The sequence below is a fragment of the Pristis pectinata genome, chromosome 22 (genome assembly GCF_009764475.1).
Source record: "Pristis pectinata isolate sPriPec2 chromosome 22, sPriPec2.1.pri, whole genome shotgun sequence".
Taxonomy (NCBI): domain Eukaryota; kingdom Metazoa; phylum Chordata; class Chondrichthyes; order Rhinopristiformes; family Pristidae; genus Pristis; species Pristis pectinata.
The window spans coordinates 269,045-286,672 of NC_067426.1; the positions used below are offsets into that span (position 1 = coordinate 269,045).

At 40.3% G+C, this 17,628-nt stretch overlaps 1 protein-coding gene across 1 annotated transcript in view; it reads left to right on the forward strand.

The window, feature by feature from the left end:
• LOC127581604 (importin subunit alpha-7-like) overlaps window positions 1-17,083 on the forward strand; it is a 127,086-nt gene extending 110,003 nt beyond the window's left edge. Inside the window, 4 exon segments of the mRNA XM_052036106.1 lie at window positions 1,115-1,240; window positions 1,739-1,866; window positions 11,517-11,695; window positions 11,789-17,083. Coding sequence (XP_051892066.1) covers window positions 1,115-1,240; window positions 1,739-1,866; window positions 11,517-11,695; window positions 11,789-11,976 — 621 coding nt within the window. The 3' untranslated portion in view covers window positions 11,977-17,083.
• Window positions 17,084-17,628: the final 545 nt, after the last annotated feature.

Here is a 17,628-nt window from a genome sequence, read left to right on the forward strand (position 1 = left end):
GACTGAGATGTCAGTGAGGGAGCACTTTGGGACCAGTGACTACAGTTCTATTAGTTTTGAAATAGTTATAGGACAGAACTTATCCACAAGTTAAATTTCTAAATTGGGGCAAGGCAAATTTTGATGGTATTAGACAGGAAATTAGGAGGCATCTGGACAGGTACCTGAATGAGCCAGAGCATAGGGGATATGGATTAATGCAGGTGTGGGATCGGTATAGATGGGCATGATGTTCAGCATAGACGCGGTGGGCTGAAGGGCCTGTTTCTATCTGTACAACCTTGAGTCTATATTGATCAACTGGCAAATTGGGTGGAGCAGTGGCAGTTTGAATTTAATCTCAATAAATGCTAGGTGATGCTTTTTGGGAGGCCTACTAATGGTAGGATATACACCATGAATGGTAGAGCCCTGGGAATTTTGAGGAACAGAGGGACCTTTGTGTACAAGTCCATAGATTACTAAAGGTGGGAGCACAGGTAGATGGGTAATGAAGAAGGCATACAGGATTCGTGGTATAACTTTATAAAACTTTGGTTAGGCCATGGGTGGAGAATTGTGTGTAGTCCTGGTCACCAAACTATAGGAAAGGATGTAATTGCACTGAAGAGGGTGCAGAGAAATTCACCAGGATGTTGCCTGGGATGCGGTGTTTTAAGTTGTCAGGAGAGACTGGATAGGCTGGGTTTTGTTTTCCTTGGAGCGGAGGACGATGAGAGGGGACCTGATAGAGGTGTACAAAATTATGAGAGAGACAGCTCGGGTGGAAAGTGAGAAATTTGAGTCCGTAACAGAGATGTCTACAACAGAAGGCACTCAGAGGATTGTTGCAATCTGGAACACACTGTGTAACAAGTTGGCAGTGGCATGTATTCTCACAACATTTAAGAATCTAGACAAGCATTTGAATTGCCAAGGCATTGAAGTCTGGAAGTCAGATGCTGGTAAATGGGCTTAATATAGATAAGTACTTGATGGTCAGCATGGATGTGGTGACCCAAAGGGCCTTGTTTCTGTGTTATATGATTCTATGACTCTAAATGGTGTTAATGTAAATTCTAGGAACTTAAGATGCAAAATTTTATTTATTGCATGTTACTTTTGTCTTGGCCAGGTCATATTAAATTGTTCAGCTTTGCCATGTCTTCTACATTTATTAAGTAGTCCAAAAGAATCCATAAGAAAGGAGGCCTGTTGGACCATTTCAAACATTACAGCTGGGAATCGAGCACAGATTCAGGTAGACAAATATATCGTCGACTTGAAATAAATGAATTTAAATAAATGGAATCAACAACTATTCCATTTGATTTATTTAAATTTACATAAATTTAACTTTCAAAAATATTTAAATTGTAACCTTTATATATCAGTTCACTTTTGATTGATTTAAAATTCTAATAAGACTAAAGATATAATAAAAGTACTTTTGGTTTGCTGCAAAATCCTGTCAACTTTTATCAATAAATGGATCTAACTAATTTAACAGAAATGTGCTAGCTATGGTTATGGCACCACTTAGACTTATCTCTGGAATACTGAAAGAACCATTCTGTCGATCTAGTCAATTGCCATTCAGTCAAGGTGACTGCAGTTCAGCTAATTTTTCTGTTCCATCTACCTCATTGCAGTCTTATTTGAAGTATATTCCCTCCAGAGATTGAATGTAGGTGACCTCCTCTGTAAATGAACACTTTTTAAATGTAAATTGCTCATCCTTCCTCCCTTTCTATTTTAGGCGGTAATAGATGCAAGCATTTTTCCAGTGCTTATTGACCTCCTTCAAAAAGCAGAATTTCGGACAAGAAAAGAAGCCGCATGGGGCATAACAAATGCAACATCTGGAGGAACACCAGAACAGATTAAGTGAGTGACAAGAGCTTTAAAATTTTCTCTTTATTTTTCTTCTTGAAAACATATTTTCTTTGTTGGACCATAGTTCCATGGCCAAAGTACAGTTCCTATGTGTCTTCCTTCAGACAAATACATTAAGATTCTGTCATTTGGCCAGGCTCGGTCCTGTTCTTCCCAATGTTGGATCCATTTGCTTCCTCTGAAAAGGTGGTTGAAATAAAGAACATGAAAGTATAAATTATGCAATTATAGACAATCCAGATCACCACCATTTATTAAGAATAATGTGGTAGCTAGTTTGCACAAAGCATGGTTCCACAAACAATAATGTCTAATGTATCTCTACATTCATATATTGAAAAAATAAATGTAAGGATATCAGTTTGGACATGATGTATTTCACTGCAACATTTTGGGTGGGAAGTGAGGAATGGGTGAATGTATTCAGTGGAGGAGAAGCTAAAGTGTTAGGAATTAGTTGAGGCATTGAGTTCAAGAGTCAGGAAGTTATGCTGCAGCTTTATAAAACTTCAGTTAGGCTGCATCTGGAGTATTGCATTCAGTTCTGGTTGCCTCATTATAGGAAGTTGTTGAGGCTTTGGAGGGGGTGCAGAAGAGGTTTACCAAGATGCTGCCTTGATTAGAGGCCATGTGCTATGAGGACAGGTTGGACAAACTTGGGTTGTTCTCTCTGGAGCGGTGGAGGCTGAGGGGAGATCTGATAAGAGGTTTATGAGATTACGAGAGGCATAGTAGACAGCCAGTATCTTTTCCCTGGGGTTGAAATGTCTAATACCAGAGGGCATGCATTTAAGGTGATAAGGGGTAAGTTCAAAGGAGATGTGCGGGGCAAGTTTTTTACGCAGAGCGTGGTGGGTGCCTGGAATTCGCTGCCTGGGGTGGTGGTGGAGGCAAATACGATAGGGGTATTCAAGAAGCTCTTAGAAAGACATATGAATGTGAGGGAAATGGTAGGATATGGACATTGTGTACGCAGAAGGGATTAGTTTGCTTGGGCATTTTATTACTACACATTTTATTACAACATTGTGGGCCGAAGGGCCTGTTCCTGTGCTGTACTATTCTATATTCTATTAATTATTGATACAAAGTATAGCAGCAAACCCTGTGGCGCTCCAACCTGAAAATCAAAATCAAAATTATGAAAGGTTTTGACAGAGATAGGGAAACACTCTGTCAAGATTTTGGTATTGAAGATGTGGATCAAGAGATAGCTGCAGTAAACCACAGAGTGCCAAAATGCAGTTAAAGGGTCTTGTGGCCTTCCAATTCTAAATACCATAATGCCAGTTCAGTTGATGCTAAAAAGATATTTCCTGAAACTGGCTTTTCTTCAATTGTAGGAGGCAAAGTATTAATATTATAGGGGGATAAACATTACAATTTCATGCTGTCCATTTAACTTTGATATATATTATTTTTTTTCCATTTCAACTACCCTCAGAATTATTTTTAACTTGCATTCAATAATCTCTCCCTTGCAAACAGAAATAAGAAATGTCAGGACACATGATACTTGGCAACCCTTAATTAGTTGCTGTTGGCCATTATATTCAAAAGGATGAGGGAATTTAAGAAATAGGAGCATTTGACTCTTCAATCTAGCTTTGCTATTCAATGAAATCGAGGCTATTATCAAAGGAATCAAGGGAAGTGGGGATAGTAGGAATTATTTTAATGTTCATTTTGGGATCTGGTCAACATTTATTGCCCTGAAGAAGGTGGTGGTGAGGTTCCCTGTTGACCACTGCAGTCCTTCAGGTGAGAGTACTCCCACAGTGCCATTGGGTAGAGAATTCCAGGATTTAGACCCAGCAGCAATGAAGGACCGGTGAAATATTTGCAACTCAGGATGGTGAGTAACTTTGAGGGGAAGCTGCAGTGGGCAAAATGCTCATGCACCTCCTACCCTTGTCTTCCTTAATGGCAGAGGTCACAGGTTAGGGAGGTTCTCTTAGAGTAGTCTGAGTGAGAGATTACAGTGGATTTTGCAGGTTGTATTCACTATAGCTGCTGTCTAGTGGCGGTGGAAGGAATGAATGTTGAGGGTAGAAGATGGGGTGCCAATCAATTGGGTTGCACTGTCCGAGGTGGATGCAGAGCTTCTTGATAGTTGTTGGAGCTGCATTCATCCAGGTAAGTTGAAAATGTTCTATCATGCTCTTAGGTTGTGCATTGTTGGTAGTGGAAAGGCCATGAGGTGCCAGAAAATGAGTCATTTGCTGTAGGATATCCAGTGTCTGACCTGCTCTTGTAGCCACGATATTAATGTGCTGGTTCATTTGAGTTCCTGGTTGATCTTGGCCTCCAGGATGCTGATGGTGGGGTACTCCGAGATGGTAAGACCATTGAATTTCAAAGTTATGTTCTTGTTGGAGATTATCAATGCCTGGCACTTACCAGTCATAGGCTACTTCATTTGCTGAATGTCCTCACCACTGATCTTATGATAGAAGGAAAGTTGTTGATGAAACAGTTAAGATATTTACCATGACACTGCCCTGAGGAATTGCTGCAGTGATGTCCTGTCGTTGACCTCAGACAATTATACCATCTTCCTTTGTGCAAGGTATGACTGCAGCCATTAAAGTATTGTCCCTTTGATAGCCATTGATTTCAGTTTTACTAGGGCTGCTTGATGCCACATTCAGTCAAATGGTTCCTTAGTGTCAAGGGCAATTACTCTCACCTCACCTCTGCAATTCAGCTCTTGTTTCTATGTTTGGACCAAGGGTGTGATGAGGTCTAGAGCTAAGTGGTCCTGGCAAAATCCAAATGGGGCATTGGCAAGTGCCACTCAATAGCACTGTCAATGATTGAGAGTGGACATAACAAAATAGGAGTAGGAGTAGATCACTCAGCCTCTCAAGCCTTTCAATATGATCACGGCTAATCTGCCCAAGGCCAAATCTCCTCTTCTGTGCCAGTTCTTCATGGGATCATAGAGTTGTACAGCATAGAAATAGGTCCTTCAGTCCACCATATACATGCTGACATGTTTGCCCATTAATGCTAATTCCATTTACTTACATAAATCATACCTATTGAAAATGTCTATCTAAATGTCTCTTAAATGTAGTGATTGTATCTGATTCTACCACCACCTCTGGCAGTGAGTTCCAGATATCAACCACTCCCCATGTAAATGAAAAAAACTTTCCCCTTAAATCCCCTTTAAATCTCCTCAACTTAAACCTATGCCCTCTTGTTTTTGATAGCTCTACCAAGGGGAAAAGATTCTGACTATCTACAGCATCTGTACCTCTCATGATCTTATATACTTCTATCAGGTAACCCTCAAACTCCTTCACTCTAGGAAAAACAAGTCCAGACTCTCCAATCTTTCCCCATAACTAAAGTCCTCCAATCCAGGCAACATCCTGGTGAATCTCTTCTGCATTCTCTGCAGTACAACCTCATCCTTTCTATAGTGTGGAGACCAGAGCTGCCCATAATTCTCCAAGTGCTGTGTAACCAGTGTTTTCTAGCTATCAATTCCTTGATCTTCTTAAAAAAATCTACTTTTTCTTTAAATACCCCCAATAATGTGGCCTCCACAACCCTCTGGGGTAGAAAATTCCAGAGATTCATCACCCTCACTGAGAAGAAGTTCCTACCCACGTTAGTTTTAAATGACTGCCCCTAACCTTGTAACCATCTTCCCCCCCTTCGAGTTTCTCCTATGAGTAGAAGCACTGTGACATCTATCCTATCGCACTCCCTAAGGAGCTTGTATTTCATTAAGATACCATTCATTCTCCGAAACAATGAAGAATATGGATGTGATTTTCTTTTGGGCACATCTCATTCTCATGAATTTGTCTAGTGAATCTCTTCTGGACTGCCTCCAATACCAGTATATCCTTTCTTAAATAAGGGGGCCACATTTGTTCACAGCAATCCAGGCGTGGCCTCACCGGTGCACTGCCCAATTGTAACAATACTTCCCCATTTCTAAACTCTAATCTCCTTGCAGTAAAGGCCAATATGCCACTCGCTGCCCTGCCTGCTTTTCGTGCCAGGTTACTATTGGGGGCAAGGGAAGAGATTGCTGGGGGTCTGACTGAGATTTTTGCTGACCACAAGTGAGGACTGCAAAGAAGTTAGGGTCGAGCGGAGTGGGCATTGTTGGAGTGGGGAGCTGAGGCTTTGGCTCAAGAGGCTTCGGTGAATGGAGGCAGAGGCTAAGGTGAGGTTCTGCTATGTTCTCTTTCTTTATTTTTGCACAGGTAGAGCAGTGGGAATGACACCCAGTGCAGTGGTGTGCTCCTCTTGCATGATGTGGGAAGTTAAGGAGACCTCCAGTGTCCCTCATGACTACACCTGCGAGAAGTGCATCCGTCTGCAGCTCCTTACAGACCGTGTTAGGGAGCTCGAGCTGGATGACCTTCGGACCATTTGGGAGACAGAAGGGTTGATAGACAGGAGTTACAGGGAAGCAGCCACACCTAAGTTGCAGGAGGCAGGTAGCTGGGTGACTGTTAGGAGTGGGAAAGAGAATAGGCAGTCAGTGCTACACAGGGTACCCCTGTGGCTGTTCCCCTCAATAACAAGTATATTGTTTTCGATAATGTTGGGGGTGGGGGGGGGGTGGGGATTGACCTACCAGGGGAGAGCCACAGCAGTCAGGTCTCAGGCACTGAGTCTGGCTCTGTGGCTCAGAAGGGAAAAGAGGCAAGTGGTAGTGATAAGGGATTCATTGATTAGGGGTGTAGGCAGCAAGTTCTGTGGACAAGAATGAGACTCTTGGATAGTATGTTGCCTCCCAGGTGCCAGGGTCAAAAATGTCTCAGATCGAGTCTATAGCATTCTTAAGGGGGAGGGTGAACAGTCAGAGGCCGTGGTACACGTTGGTACCAATGACATAGGCAGGAAAAGTGACGAGGTCCTGCAAAGTGAGTTCAGGGAGTTAGGTGCTAAGTTAAAAGACGACCTCCAGGGTGGTGAGACAGGACCTCCAGGGTTGCTACCCATGCCACATGTTAGTGAGGCAAGAAATAAGAAGATGGCTAAGCAGATGGTGCAGGTGGGAGGGCTTCAGAATTTTATGTCATTGGGCTCTCTTCCAGGGCAGGTGGGATCTGTACAAATGGGGCAGTTTGCACCTGATCTGGAGGGGGACCAACATCCTTGCAGGAAGTTTTGCTAGTGCTGCTTGTTGGTGGGGAGGTTAAACTAGAGTTTGCAGGGGGGTGGGAACCAGAGTAGCGGGACAGCAAGTAGAGTGGCGGTAGGGAAAGTGGATGTTAAGACTACAAGCAAAGATGGAAACTGAAAGGTTGAGCGTGGTGGGACTAATGTTCTGAGTTGCGTCTATTTCAATGCAAGGAGTATTGTAGGTGAGGCAGATGAACTTAGAGCGTGGATCCATATGTGGAATTATGATGATGTAGCCATCAGTGAGACTTGGTTGCAGGAGGGGCAGGACTGGCAGCTCAATGTTCCAGGGTTCCGATGTTCTAGACATGATAGAGGGGGAGGTATTAAAGGGGGAGGGGTGGCATTACTCATCAGGGAAAATGTCACGGACTGGAGGGGCTTCACTACTGAGGCAATTTGGGTGGAACTGAGGAATAAAAAAGGGATGACCACATTAATAGTCAGCAGGATTTAGAGGAGCAAATTTGTAGGCAGATAGCAGACAGTTGTAGGAAATATAAAGTTGTGATAGTAGGTGATTTTAACCTTCCACATATTGACTGGGGTTCCGATACTGTAAAAGGACTGGCTGGGATAGAATTTGTCAAGTATGTTCAGGAAAGTTTCTTTAATCAATATGTAGAGGTCCAACTAGAGAGAGCATGATACTGGATCTCCTCTTAGGAAATGAGACAGGGCAGGTGACAGAAGTGTGTATAGGGGAACACTTTGGATCTAGTGATCATAATTCCATTGACACAAAAGATTCTGCAGATGCTGGGATCTGGAGCAACACACACAAACAGTGCTGGAGTAACTCAGCAGGTCAGGGTCAATCCTGATGAAGAGTCTTGACCCGAAAAGTCAACTGTTTATCTCTCCATAGATGCTGCCTGACATGCCGAGTTCCTCGAGTGCTTTTTGTGATGATAATTCCATTAGTTTCAAGATAATTATGGAGAAGGATAGGACAGGTCCTACGGTTAAGATTTTAAACTGGAGGGAGGTCAATTTTGATGGCATCAGAAGGGATCTGGCAAACGTGCATTGGGATAGGTTGTTTTTTTGGCAAAGAGATGCTTTATAACTGAGAGGCCTTCAAAAGTAAAATATTGAGAGTACTGAATCTGTATGTTCCTGTCAGAATAAAAGGCAAGGCTAACAGGTTCAGGGAGCTTGGTTATCAACGGCTATTGATGCCCTGGTAAAGAAAAAGAAGAGGCGCATATTAGGTATAGGCAGTTAGGATCAAATGAGGCACTTGAGTATAAGAAATTCAAGAGAACACTTAAGAGAGAAATCAGGAGGGCTAAAAGAGGACATGAGGTTGCCCTGGCAGACAAGGTGAAAGAGAATCCCAAGGGTTTCTATAGCTATGTTAAGAGCAAAACGATAGCAAGGGACAAAATTGGTCCCCTCGAAGATCAGCGTGGACATCAATGCATAGAGCTGAAAGAGATGGGGGAGATCTTAAATGAATTTTTTGTATCTGTAATTACTCTGGAGACAGATACAGAGACTATAGACAGAGGAAAAACAGTAATGAGGTCATGGACCATATCTGGATTACAGAAGAGGAGGTGCTTACTGTCTTGAGGCAAATGAAGGTGGATAAATATCCAGGGCCTGACGAAGTGCCCCTTGGACCTTGTGGGAGGCTAGTGCAGAAATTACATGGGCCCTGGCAGAGATATTTAAAATGTCCTTAGCCATGGGTGAGGTGCCAGAGGACTGGAGGATAGCTAATATTGTTCCATTGTTTAAGGAAGGCTCTAAGAATAAGCTGGGAAATTATAGGTCGGTGAGCCTGATGACAGTTGTGGGTAAATTATTGGAAGGTATTCTGAAGGACAGGACATATAAGTATTTGGCTAGACAGGGCCTGATTAGGGATAGTCAACATGGCTTTGTGCGTGGCAGGTCATGTCTAACCAATCTTATAGAGTTTTTCAAGGAGGTTACCAGGAAGGGTTATGAAGGAAAGGTGGTGGATGTTGTCTACGTGGACTTTAGCAAGGCCTTTGACAAATTCCCACATGGGAGGCTGGTCCAGAAGGTTAAGTCATTTGGCATTCAGTATGAAGATCACAAGATCACAAGACAAGGGAGCAGAAGTAGGCTATTTGGCCCATCGAGTCTGCTCTAAAGAAAAGGAAAAAAGAAAAAGAAATGAGAAATTGGGGGGGGGCAAAAAAAAACCTAACCCCAATTTCCGGCCTTATCCCCATATCCCTTGATACCCCGACTATTTAGATATCTATCTATCTCTTCCTTAAATGCCTCCAATGATCTGGCCTCCACTGCTGTACATGGCAAGGAATTCCACAAATTCACCACCCTCTGGCTTAAGAAATTTCATCTCTGTTGTAAACCTGTACCCTCTAATTCTAAGATTGTGCCGTCTGGTCCTGGACTCACCCACCAAGGGAAACAGCTTGACCACATCTACTCTGTCCAGTCCTTTCAACATTTTAAATGTCTCTATGAGGTCCCCTCTCATTCTTCTGTACTCCAGTGAGTAGTCAGTTGGATTCAATGTTGGTGTAGCAGGAGAAGCCAGAAAGTGGTAGTAGATGGTTGTCTCTCTGATTGGAGGCCTGTGACTAGTGGTGTGCCGCAGGGGTCGGTGCTTGGTCCGTTGTTGTTTATCATCTGTATTAATGATTTAGATGATAATGTGGTCAACTGGATCAGCAAATTTGCGGATGATACCAAGTTCGAGGGCGTAGTGGACAGCGAGGAAAGCTATCAAAGCTTGCAAAGTGATTTGGACCAAGTGGGAAAATGGGCTGAAAAGTCGCAGATGGAACTTAATGCAGCCAAGTGTGAGGTGATGCATTTTGAGAGGACAAACCAGGGTAAGACTTACACAGCGTATGTTAGGGCACAGAGGTGTGCAGTAGAACAAAGGAACCTGGGAATACATATCCATAATTCCTTGAAAGTGACATCGCAGGTGATAGGGTTGTAAAGAAATCTTTTGGCACATTGGCATTAATAAATCAGGGCATTGAGTACAGGAGCTGGGATATTATGTTGAAGTTGTATAAGATGTTGGTGAGGCCAAATTTAGAGTATTGTGTGCAGTTCTGGTCACCTACCTACAGGAAAGATATAAATAAGCTTGAAAGAGTGCAGAGAAAATTTACACGGATGTTGCCGGGACTTGAGGACCTGAGTTACAGGGATAGGTTGAATAGGTTAGGACTTTATTCCCTGGAGCGCAGGAGAATAAGGGGAGATCTTATAGATATGCAAAATTATGAGGGGTATAGATAGGGTGAACGCATGCAGGCTTTTTCTCCTTAGGTTGGGTAAGACTAGTGTAGAAGGTTGCTGTAGATTATATTGATAGAATGCAAAGCTGGGCTGAGAAGTGGCAGATGGGTTTCAACCCGGATAAGTGTGAAGTGATACACTTTGGGAGATCAAATTCGAAGGCAGAATACAAGTTTAATGGCAGGACTCTTAGCAGTGTGGAGGAACAGAGGGATCTTGGGGCCCACGTCCATAGATCCCTCAAGGTTGCCACGCAGGTTGATAGGGTTGTTAAAGAAAGCGTATGGAGTGTTGACCTTCATCAGCCACAAGGTGATGTTGCAGCTCTATAGAACTCTGGTCAGACCACACTTGGAGTATTGTGTTCAGTTCTGGTCACCTCATTATAGAAAGAATGTGGAAGCTTTAGAGAGGGTGCAGAGGAGATTTACCAGGATGTTGCCTGGATTGGAGAGCACGTCTTATGAGAATAGGTTGAGCGAGCTAGGACTTTTCTCTTTGGAGAGGAGGAGGATGAGAGATGATTTGATAGAGGGGTACAAGATGATAAGAGGCATAGATCGAGTGGACAGTCAGAGACTTTTTCCCAGTGTGACAATGGCTAACATGAGGGGACATAATTTTATGGTGATTGGAGGAAGGTATAAGGGGGATGTCAGGGGTAAGTATTTTACACAGAGAGTGGTGTGTGTGTGGAACACACTGCTGGCAGAGGTTGTGGGGGCAGATACATTCGGGACATTTAAGAGATTCTTAGATAGACACATGAATGATAGAGAAATGGAGGGCTATGTGGGAGGGAAGGGTTAGATAGATCTTAGAGCAGGATAAAATGTCGGCACAACATTGTGGGCTGAAGGGCCTGTACTGTGTTGTAGTGTTCTATGTTCTTAACTAGAGATCATAGGTTTAGGGTGAAATGTGAAATATCTAAGGGGAATCTGAGGGGGAACTACTTCACTCAGAGGGTGGTGCAAGTGTGAAATGAGCTGCCAGAGGAAGTGGTGGATGCGGGTTCAATTGTAACATTTAAGAGAAGTTTGGGTAGGTAACTGAATGAGAGAGATATGGAGGGCTATGGTCTGGGTGCAGATAAATGGGACAAGGCAGAAAACCAGGCATGGACTAGATGGGCTGAAGGGCCTATATCTGTGCTGTAGTGCTCTTTGACTCTATGAAACTGTCCTTATATTTTTTTGTTTGTTTTCCTCCTGATTTTAAAGGTACCTTGTAAACGTGGGTTGCATTAAGCCTTTGTGTGATCTACTGACTGTTATGGACTCAAAAATAGTTCAAGTTGCTCTAAATGGGCTGGAGAATATCTTAAGACTTGGAGAGCAGGAGGCGAAACAGAACGGAACAGGGATCAATCCTTATTGTAGCCTTATTGAAGAAGCCTATGGTAGGAGGAGGTTGAACAATTGATTTTTTTCCGATTAAAATTAAAATGTTGTTTACAAAAAGGCTGTAATAAATGTCATTTTTTTAATCCCAGGTCTCGATAAAATAGAATTTTTGCAGAGCCATGAGAATCAGGAGATCTATCAGAAGGCATTTGATCTCATTGAGCATTACTTTGGTGTGGAAGAGGAGGACAGTACTATTGCTCCACAAGTGGATGAAAGTGCACAGCAATTTCTGTTTCAGCAACAGGAGGCGCCCATGGAGGGTTTCCAGTTGTAAAGTGTTCAGCAAAATACAAGCATCCATGTGCACCCTACTCTTCTGCCCCACCACCTCCTCACTCCCCCATCCCAACCACCATCACATGTTAAGTTGAATTGAGAGGTAATTTTTTTTTCATTCCTTCAGGAAAAAATGTTTGAAGAGAAAAATGAATTTGGTACAAAATGTTGTACCCTCTACTTCATTTGAGTGGAGGGAGTTGTGGGGTAACTGTTGCACCTTCCCTTTTGTTTAATTCCAATTGCATTGGAACTTGATTTTTTCAGTGTGTGCAACATACCTCGTGCATCTGTAAAATCCAATTTTCCCAGAAATAAAGCTGGTCAAAATCCAGTATATATCTTAATTCTGCTGGATTGAATGCTTTTCAATAATAGCATCAAACTTCAAGGAGTAAAGTTTTGGGTTTGCAGTCAATTGTTATAACTGTAAAATATATAGGTTTCTATAGAGTGCTTATGACTGATCGCTACCTTACTTGGGTAAACATGCCATTTGGACAATTAGATGGTTTAAAAAAAAGTGTAGGTGTTGGAAAAAATTGTCCTTTGGATTTTTGCTTGTGATTTTTATTTTGTTTGCTGGGAATGGGTGGTAAGGGACAGTGAGGAGAGCCTAAAATATTTCAGTGAATATGTACATATTATATAATGAGCAAGTACTGGCTTGTGCTGATTCTCAATTTGGTGAACTTGCAGCTTTAATGAAATAATCAGTTGCTTGGATGCAATTAACATTAATTAAGGGTGGAGTCAAGATTCTGACGGGAAAGTTAAGAGCAGTGTATGTGGGGAAACGTGAGCATTCAGAATTGGCATTTTTGCTATTTTGATTAGGTTAAACGTGTATTGTCTACTGGTAGAGTAATTTTAAGTGTTGAAAAAAAACAGATTTGCTTGATTATGGCTTAATTTAAACATTCAGATTTGATTTGTACATTTTCTTTCCTCTTTGGAACAGGAAGGGTATTATAATTTTTGGTAATGGTTTGGGAGAGCAGGTGTGAGCTGACAATGTAGTTGGGGATAAAATATAAGCTGTGTGCTGTGTTTATGAAAATGGGTGTGTCTGATCTTGCCAGGTGTTGCATAGGGACAGCTGTTGATAATATATTTAAAAATATACAGATTTGATCTCTTTAGGAATTGAGTGTATTTGATCTGTAAACTGGAAGCTGAACAATGCAGTCCTGTTAATGTCAGCCATTATTTAACATGTTACATTAAAATTATATCCCTTGCCAAGCATCTGGTGTAAAACTACTGAGGCCATGATCACCTAGATGCCAAGTTTTAAACCACAATTGGATACCTATTTCCTATCTGTAAACTTGCTTCAATTTTCTCATGGGCTACCTCTTGAATATCTAAGTTCTAGGTTTATGTCAGACTACTATGTTAATGAAATTATTAGCCTGTAAAAGACATCCTACAATATTTGTAATTACAGTTTTGTATCATTTTTTGCTTTGGGAAATTCATTTTTGTTGAAGAAACTTTATTATTTGCACTTCTCTCACAGCAAAATTATCTCTGGATATACTGCCTGAAAGAACTCATTGGGAGATGAGCTGTGTGTTAAATCAAACCATCTCCCAACTGGATTTAGATTCTATTTGCTATTAAATTAGTTTTTAAGTAGGCATATGGTGGAGATGTTCATTCTAATTTTTAAAGAGGCATATATCCAAGCTGTATTGGAGTCTGAGTAAAGTGCTACAGAGTCATACGCTGTCATTGATTGAGCTTTTAAAATGTAAAATGCACTGGGAAGAGGAAATTTAATTGCCAGGGATATGATGAGGAAAAACAGAAAAAAAAACTTGAAGCAAGTATAAAATCCACATCAACTTTATGAGAAAGGAAACAAATTTTCTGCAAGGTCATTTTTTGAATTAAAAAAATTACCTGATAACCTTGTGCTTTGGCAAGGGAATAGTTATCGATATTTTAACAAATTTGATATTATTTGCACACCTACATACCAGCATACAGTTCAATACAATTTAACGCCTCCAGTTTTAGAGGAAATGGCTTCCATAATTCAGGTAGACAGGTTATTATGAAAGGTGGGGCTTTCTTATGTGCTGGAAGACTACATTGTATAAAATGTGAATCTTAATTATCAGTTTGTTAAATGTTAAATAGTGAAGCCATTTTTCTCTACCTCTGCCATCGTGATCAGCTTTGCTGTGTTATGCAGACAGATCACACAGATATTAGAGATGTATGAAGTGGAACCACTTTGAATTAGGATCTTGCTTGAGTGTAACTGGTTGTTATATGTCAGGCTGAGTGGTATTATTCATTTCAGAGATTACAAACTATAATGTCTTTGTGGTTCTTAAATTGATAATTTTAGTTTTGTTTGGATTTCTGGAAGATCAGCTCCAAAGGATCAGCATACTGAATATGTAGTGAAAAGTGTGCAGTGTTCTTACCCTGCCATAAAGGTCATACTAGCTGGACACACAGCCTTTATGATGGCTTGGTCTAATTCAGCATGGTTCTACTTCTACATGTCACTAACAGACGAGTGTGACACTGACTGACTGAAAATACGTGTTGTGATGGTAAGTTTGAATCCACTTTCCATTGCTTCTGACCAGACCTTTTCAATCTTTCTGGTGTGTATGTATTCAACATAATAGGAATGGACTCAGAACCAGATTTTCAAAAATTTTGCAGTAGGACAATGATTATGCTACAGAAAAATTAGTCTTCAAAATTAACTGGTTTGCATGTACTGTGTTTTAATAGTATTTAAAAAATAATCCTCATTGCACATCTCAAAAGATTTGCTGAGTTGGTAAATATTATGCTTGTTTGCCCTTCGGGACCTGGCATCTTTGCATATTTTCCTTTGATTGGAGCCACTATTTCATTTTGGGGAGGATTGTGTTTTTTCTCTGCAATTGGCTAGAATCATTGAAACTACATTTGAAATCTTCATCTAGAATGAAACTTTGTTGATTCTTGGTTAGTGGCCATTGTGAAAGAGCAAAGGAAAACATGGAAAGTGGAAAACTAATATGAAGAGTTGGGAGTTTTTTTAAAGTATCCTTGAGGATTGTTTCAGCATTTCTGCATGAATTGGTAATATTAGGCAACTGAAATGCATTGCACTATTGGAACCACAGAAAACACAATGTTAATTGTAGAAAAGCTTTCCAGTGTGAGGGTTTAAACATTTTGGTCCTTGTAAACTGATAAAAAAAATGAATGTCCCTTTTTATTTCATTATAGACCCGTCTTTATAAGAGTAGAGTACACTGTGTTGGAAATTGGTCTGACTTTTGTGGAGTTGTTGATGGAAAATTTGGTGGGCAGTTGATGAGAACTGCATTTCACTTTCAAAAAATTGCTTTACACTAATTTTGTAACAGTAACTATCTTAAATCCTGTCACCAATATGAAGTTTAATCTGGATTCATATGAAGTGGCTGCAAGATGGCATAGTAATAATTTCCTCACACAAAGCGATCCCAGCTGCTTAAATTTTATAAAGTAAAAAGTATTTGGAGCTTAAATATCAATGAAGAGATTGAATTGCTTTTATCAATACTGCACTTTAGGCTTAGGTTTCACTGGTAGATTATTTAATAAAAACAGAAACATTACATTTGCTAGAATGTCCTTAACGCTGGCAATAAAATTGATATTTTGATGTGAGAATGCTGACTGCATTAGACGAGTGTAATTGAAGACAGCCTGAGTCTATTTCATATTTTGCTGTATCCCTATGCCCATGTTGTTTATGAGTGGCATAAATTGGTTATGAACCCTTCACTAACCAATATATTTTTTGAATTTTTCCAACAGTGACCAGAACAGCAAATAATTATCCTCAAGGATACTGTATGCAAATTTCATACAATTTTAAAAAACAAATACTAATAGCATTTCATGTTACTGCAATATTGTAATTAAAAATTCAAGAACTTCCATTTCCCAACTATGCAAACTTTTGCTTGAGGCCTTCCGACCAGGATTCCTGCCTTCAATGTGTCTAAATGTTGTAAAGTATCTGTTGTCTAGCGGGTTTTTGTACAGTTTTTCTACAGATATTTTGATGTATAAAGCTTAAATGTGCAATTTAGCAGGGAGAAATTTTCAATTTGTATTAATTGGAGCTGTTACAATTTGAAATACTGTTGCTGAGAATACTACTGTAGGGCAAGCATTGCCCTTATTTTCAAGTGCAAAAGTTCAGCTGCTATAACTAAGATAACTTCTGTATTTTAAACTTAACTGACATTTATTTTACAGACGTTTTTTGCACTTGTGGCCCTCCTTTGCAAAGTCGTAGCAACAGAGACTCTCTGCAGAACAAAAAAGAAATCTAAATTTTAATGCACTCCTGTTCTTTATTCACACAAGTGCCAATCTGACCACGAGTCCAGGAAGATTTGTGTTTTTGTCTTGAACAATTTTAGTTTACTTGAATGTACACTTTTTTATGGATATGTGGAAACATGCTGCTCTTTATTTCTTAACTGCCACAAAGATATTACTTAGGTCAGATGAACATTGGGAAGTATTGCTGTACTTGTCCATTGATTCAACAGGTTTGGAATATAGTTGAGAATTAACCACCTACCAGAAAATCCAACTCTGTACGCCCATGGCCAGAATTTTTTATTTGCTATTTTGCAAACAGATGTAGGAGATTTAAAATTTTACAAATTTAGGCTTAAAAATGCATAACCAAAAGAAGTATTTTTATTTATTTTCATACATATTATGACAAGATTTTTTTTTAAACTTCGTCTTCTACAGATGTTTGCAAATTTAATGTCCATGTCCAAATTAATACTCTTCAAAACTTAAATAAAACTGGTTCTCTTTTTCCCACTAATTGATTTTGGGAGGATACATGACCACCCAAAATGCTTTTGACAGCAGACGGACTTGACAGTTAACTGTATGAATGTGTGAAATGACGGCACAACAGAACATTCACTTAAATGTACACGTGCACACAACACATGAACACATACACACACAAACTACAAACTTTGTTCCTTTGTTTAAACACTGTAAATGTACAAGTATAAAATAAATCTTGTTCCAAATCTACAATTTGTGTGTTACCTTTAACAGACTATTAAATTTGTAAAATCTTTGCAAGGGTATTATTTTCAAAATTAAACAATTTGCTTAGATTTCACCAAAATGAATGCATCATTTAAATATATTGTGTTTTAAATAACAATGTTAATACTGAAATTAATCTAAAGGAAAATCTAGGTTCCAATGGGAAGTTGCCAATGCTGCTAAGGTTGCTTTTGATCTTGGAACTGAAGTGGACACTTTTTTGCCCATTCACTGTGAATTTACAACAGACTTAAGTTGACCATGGATAATTTGACATATGTCTGTAATCAATGAGGCAATCCTGTTGTTTGAAAAAGTATTCCTGAACAGCTGGTCTGCCTTTCAATTGCTGCCCTCTAGGGTGCATGTACAGCATTTTTTGGAAGAGCTGGGGAGTAGGGCACAGGAACAGCCCCTTCAGCCCAGCATGTCTGTGCCAACCATGATGCCAGTCTAAACTAATCCCATCTGCCTGCACATTGTTTTTTTTCCCTCCATTCCCTACTTGTTCATGTGTCTGCCTAAATTACTTAACTATTGCTATTGTATTTGC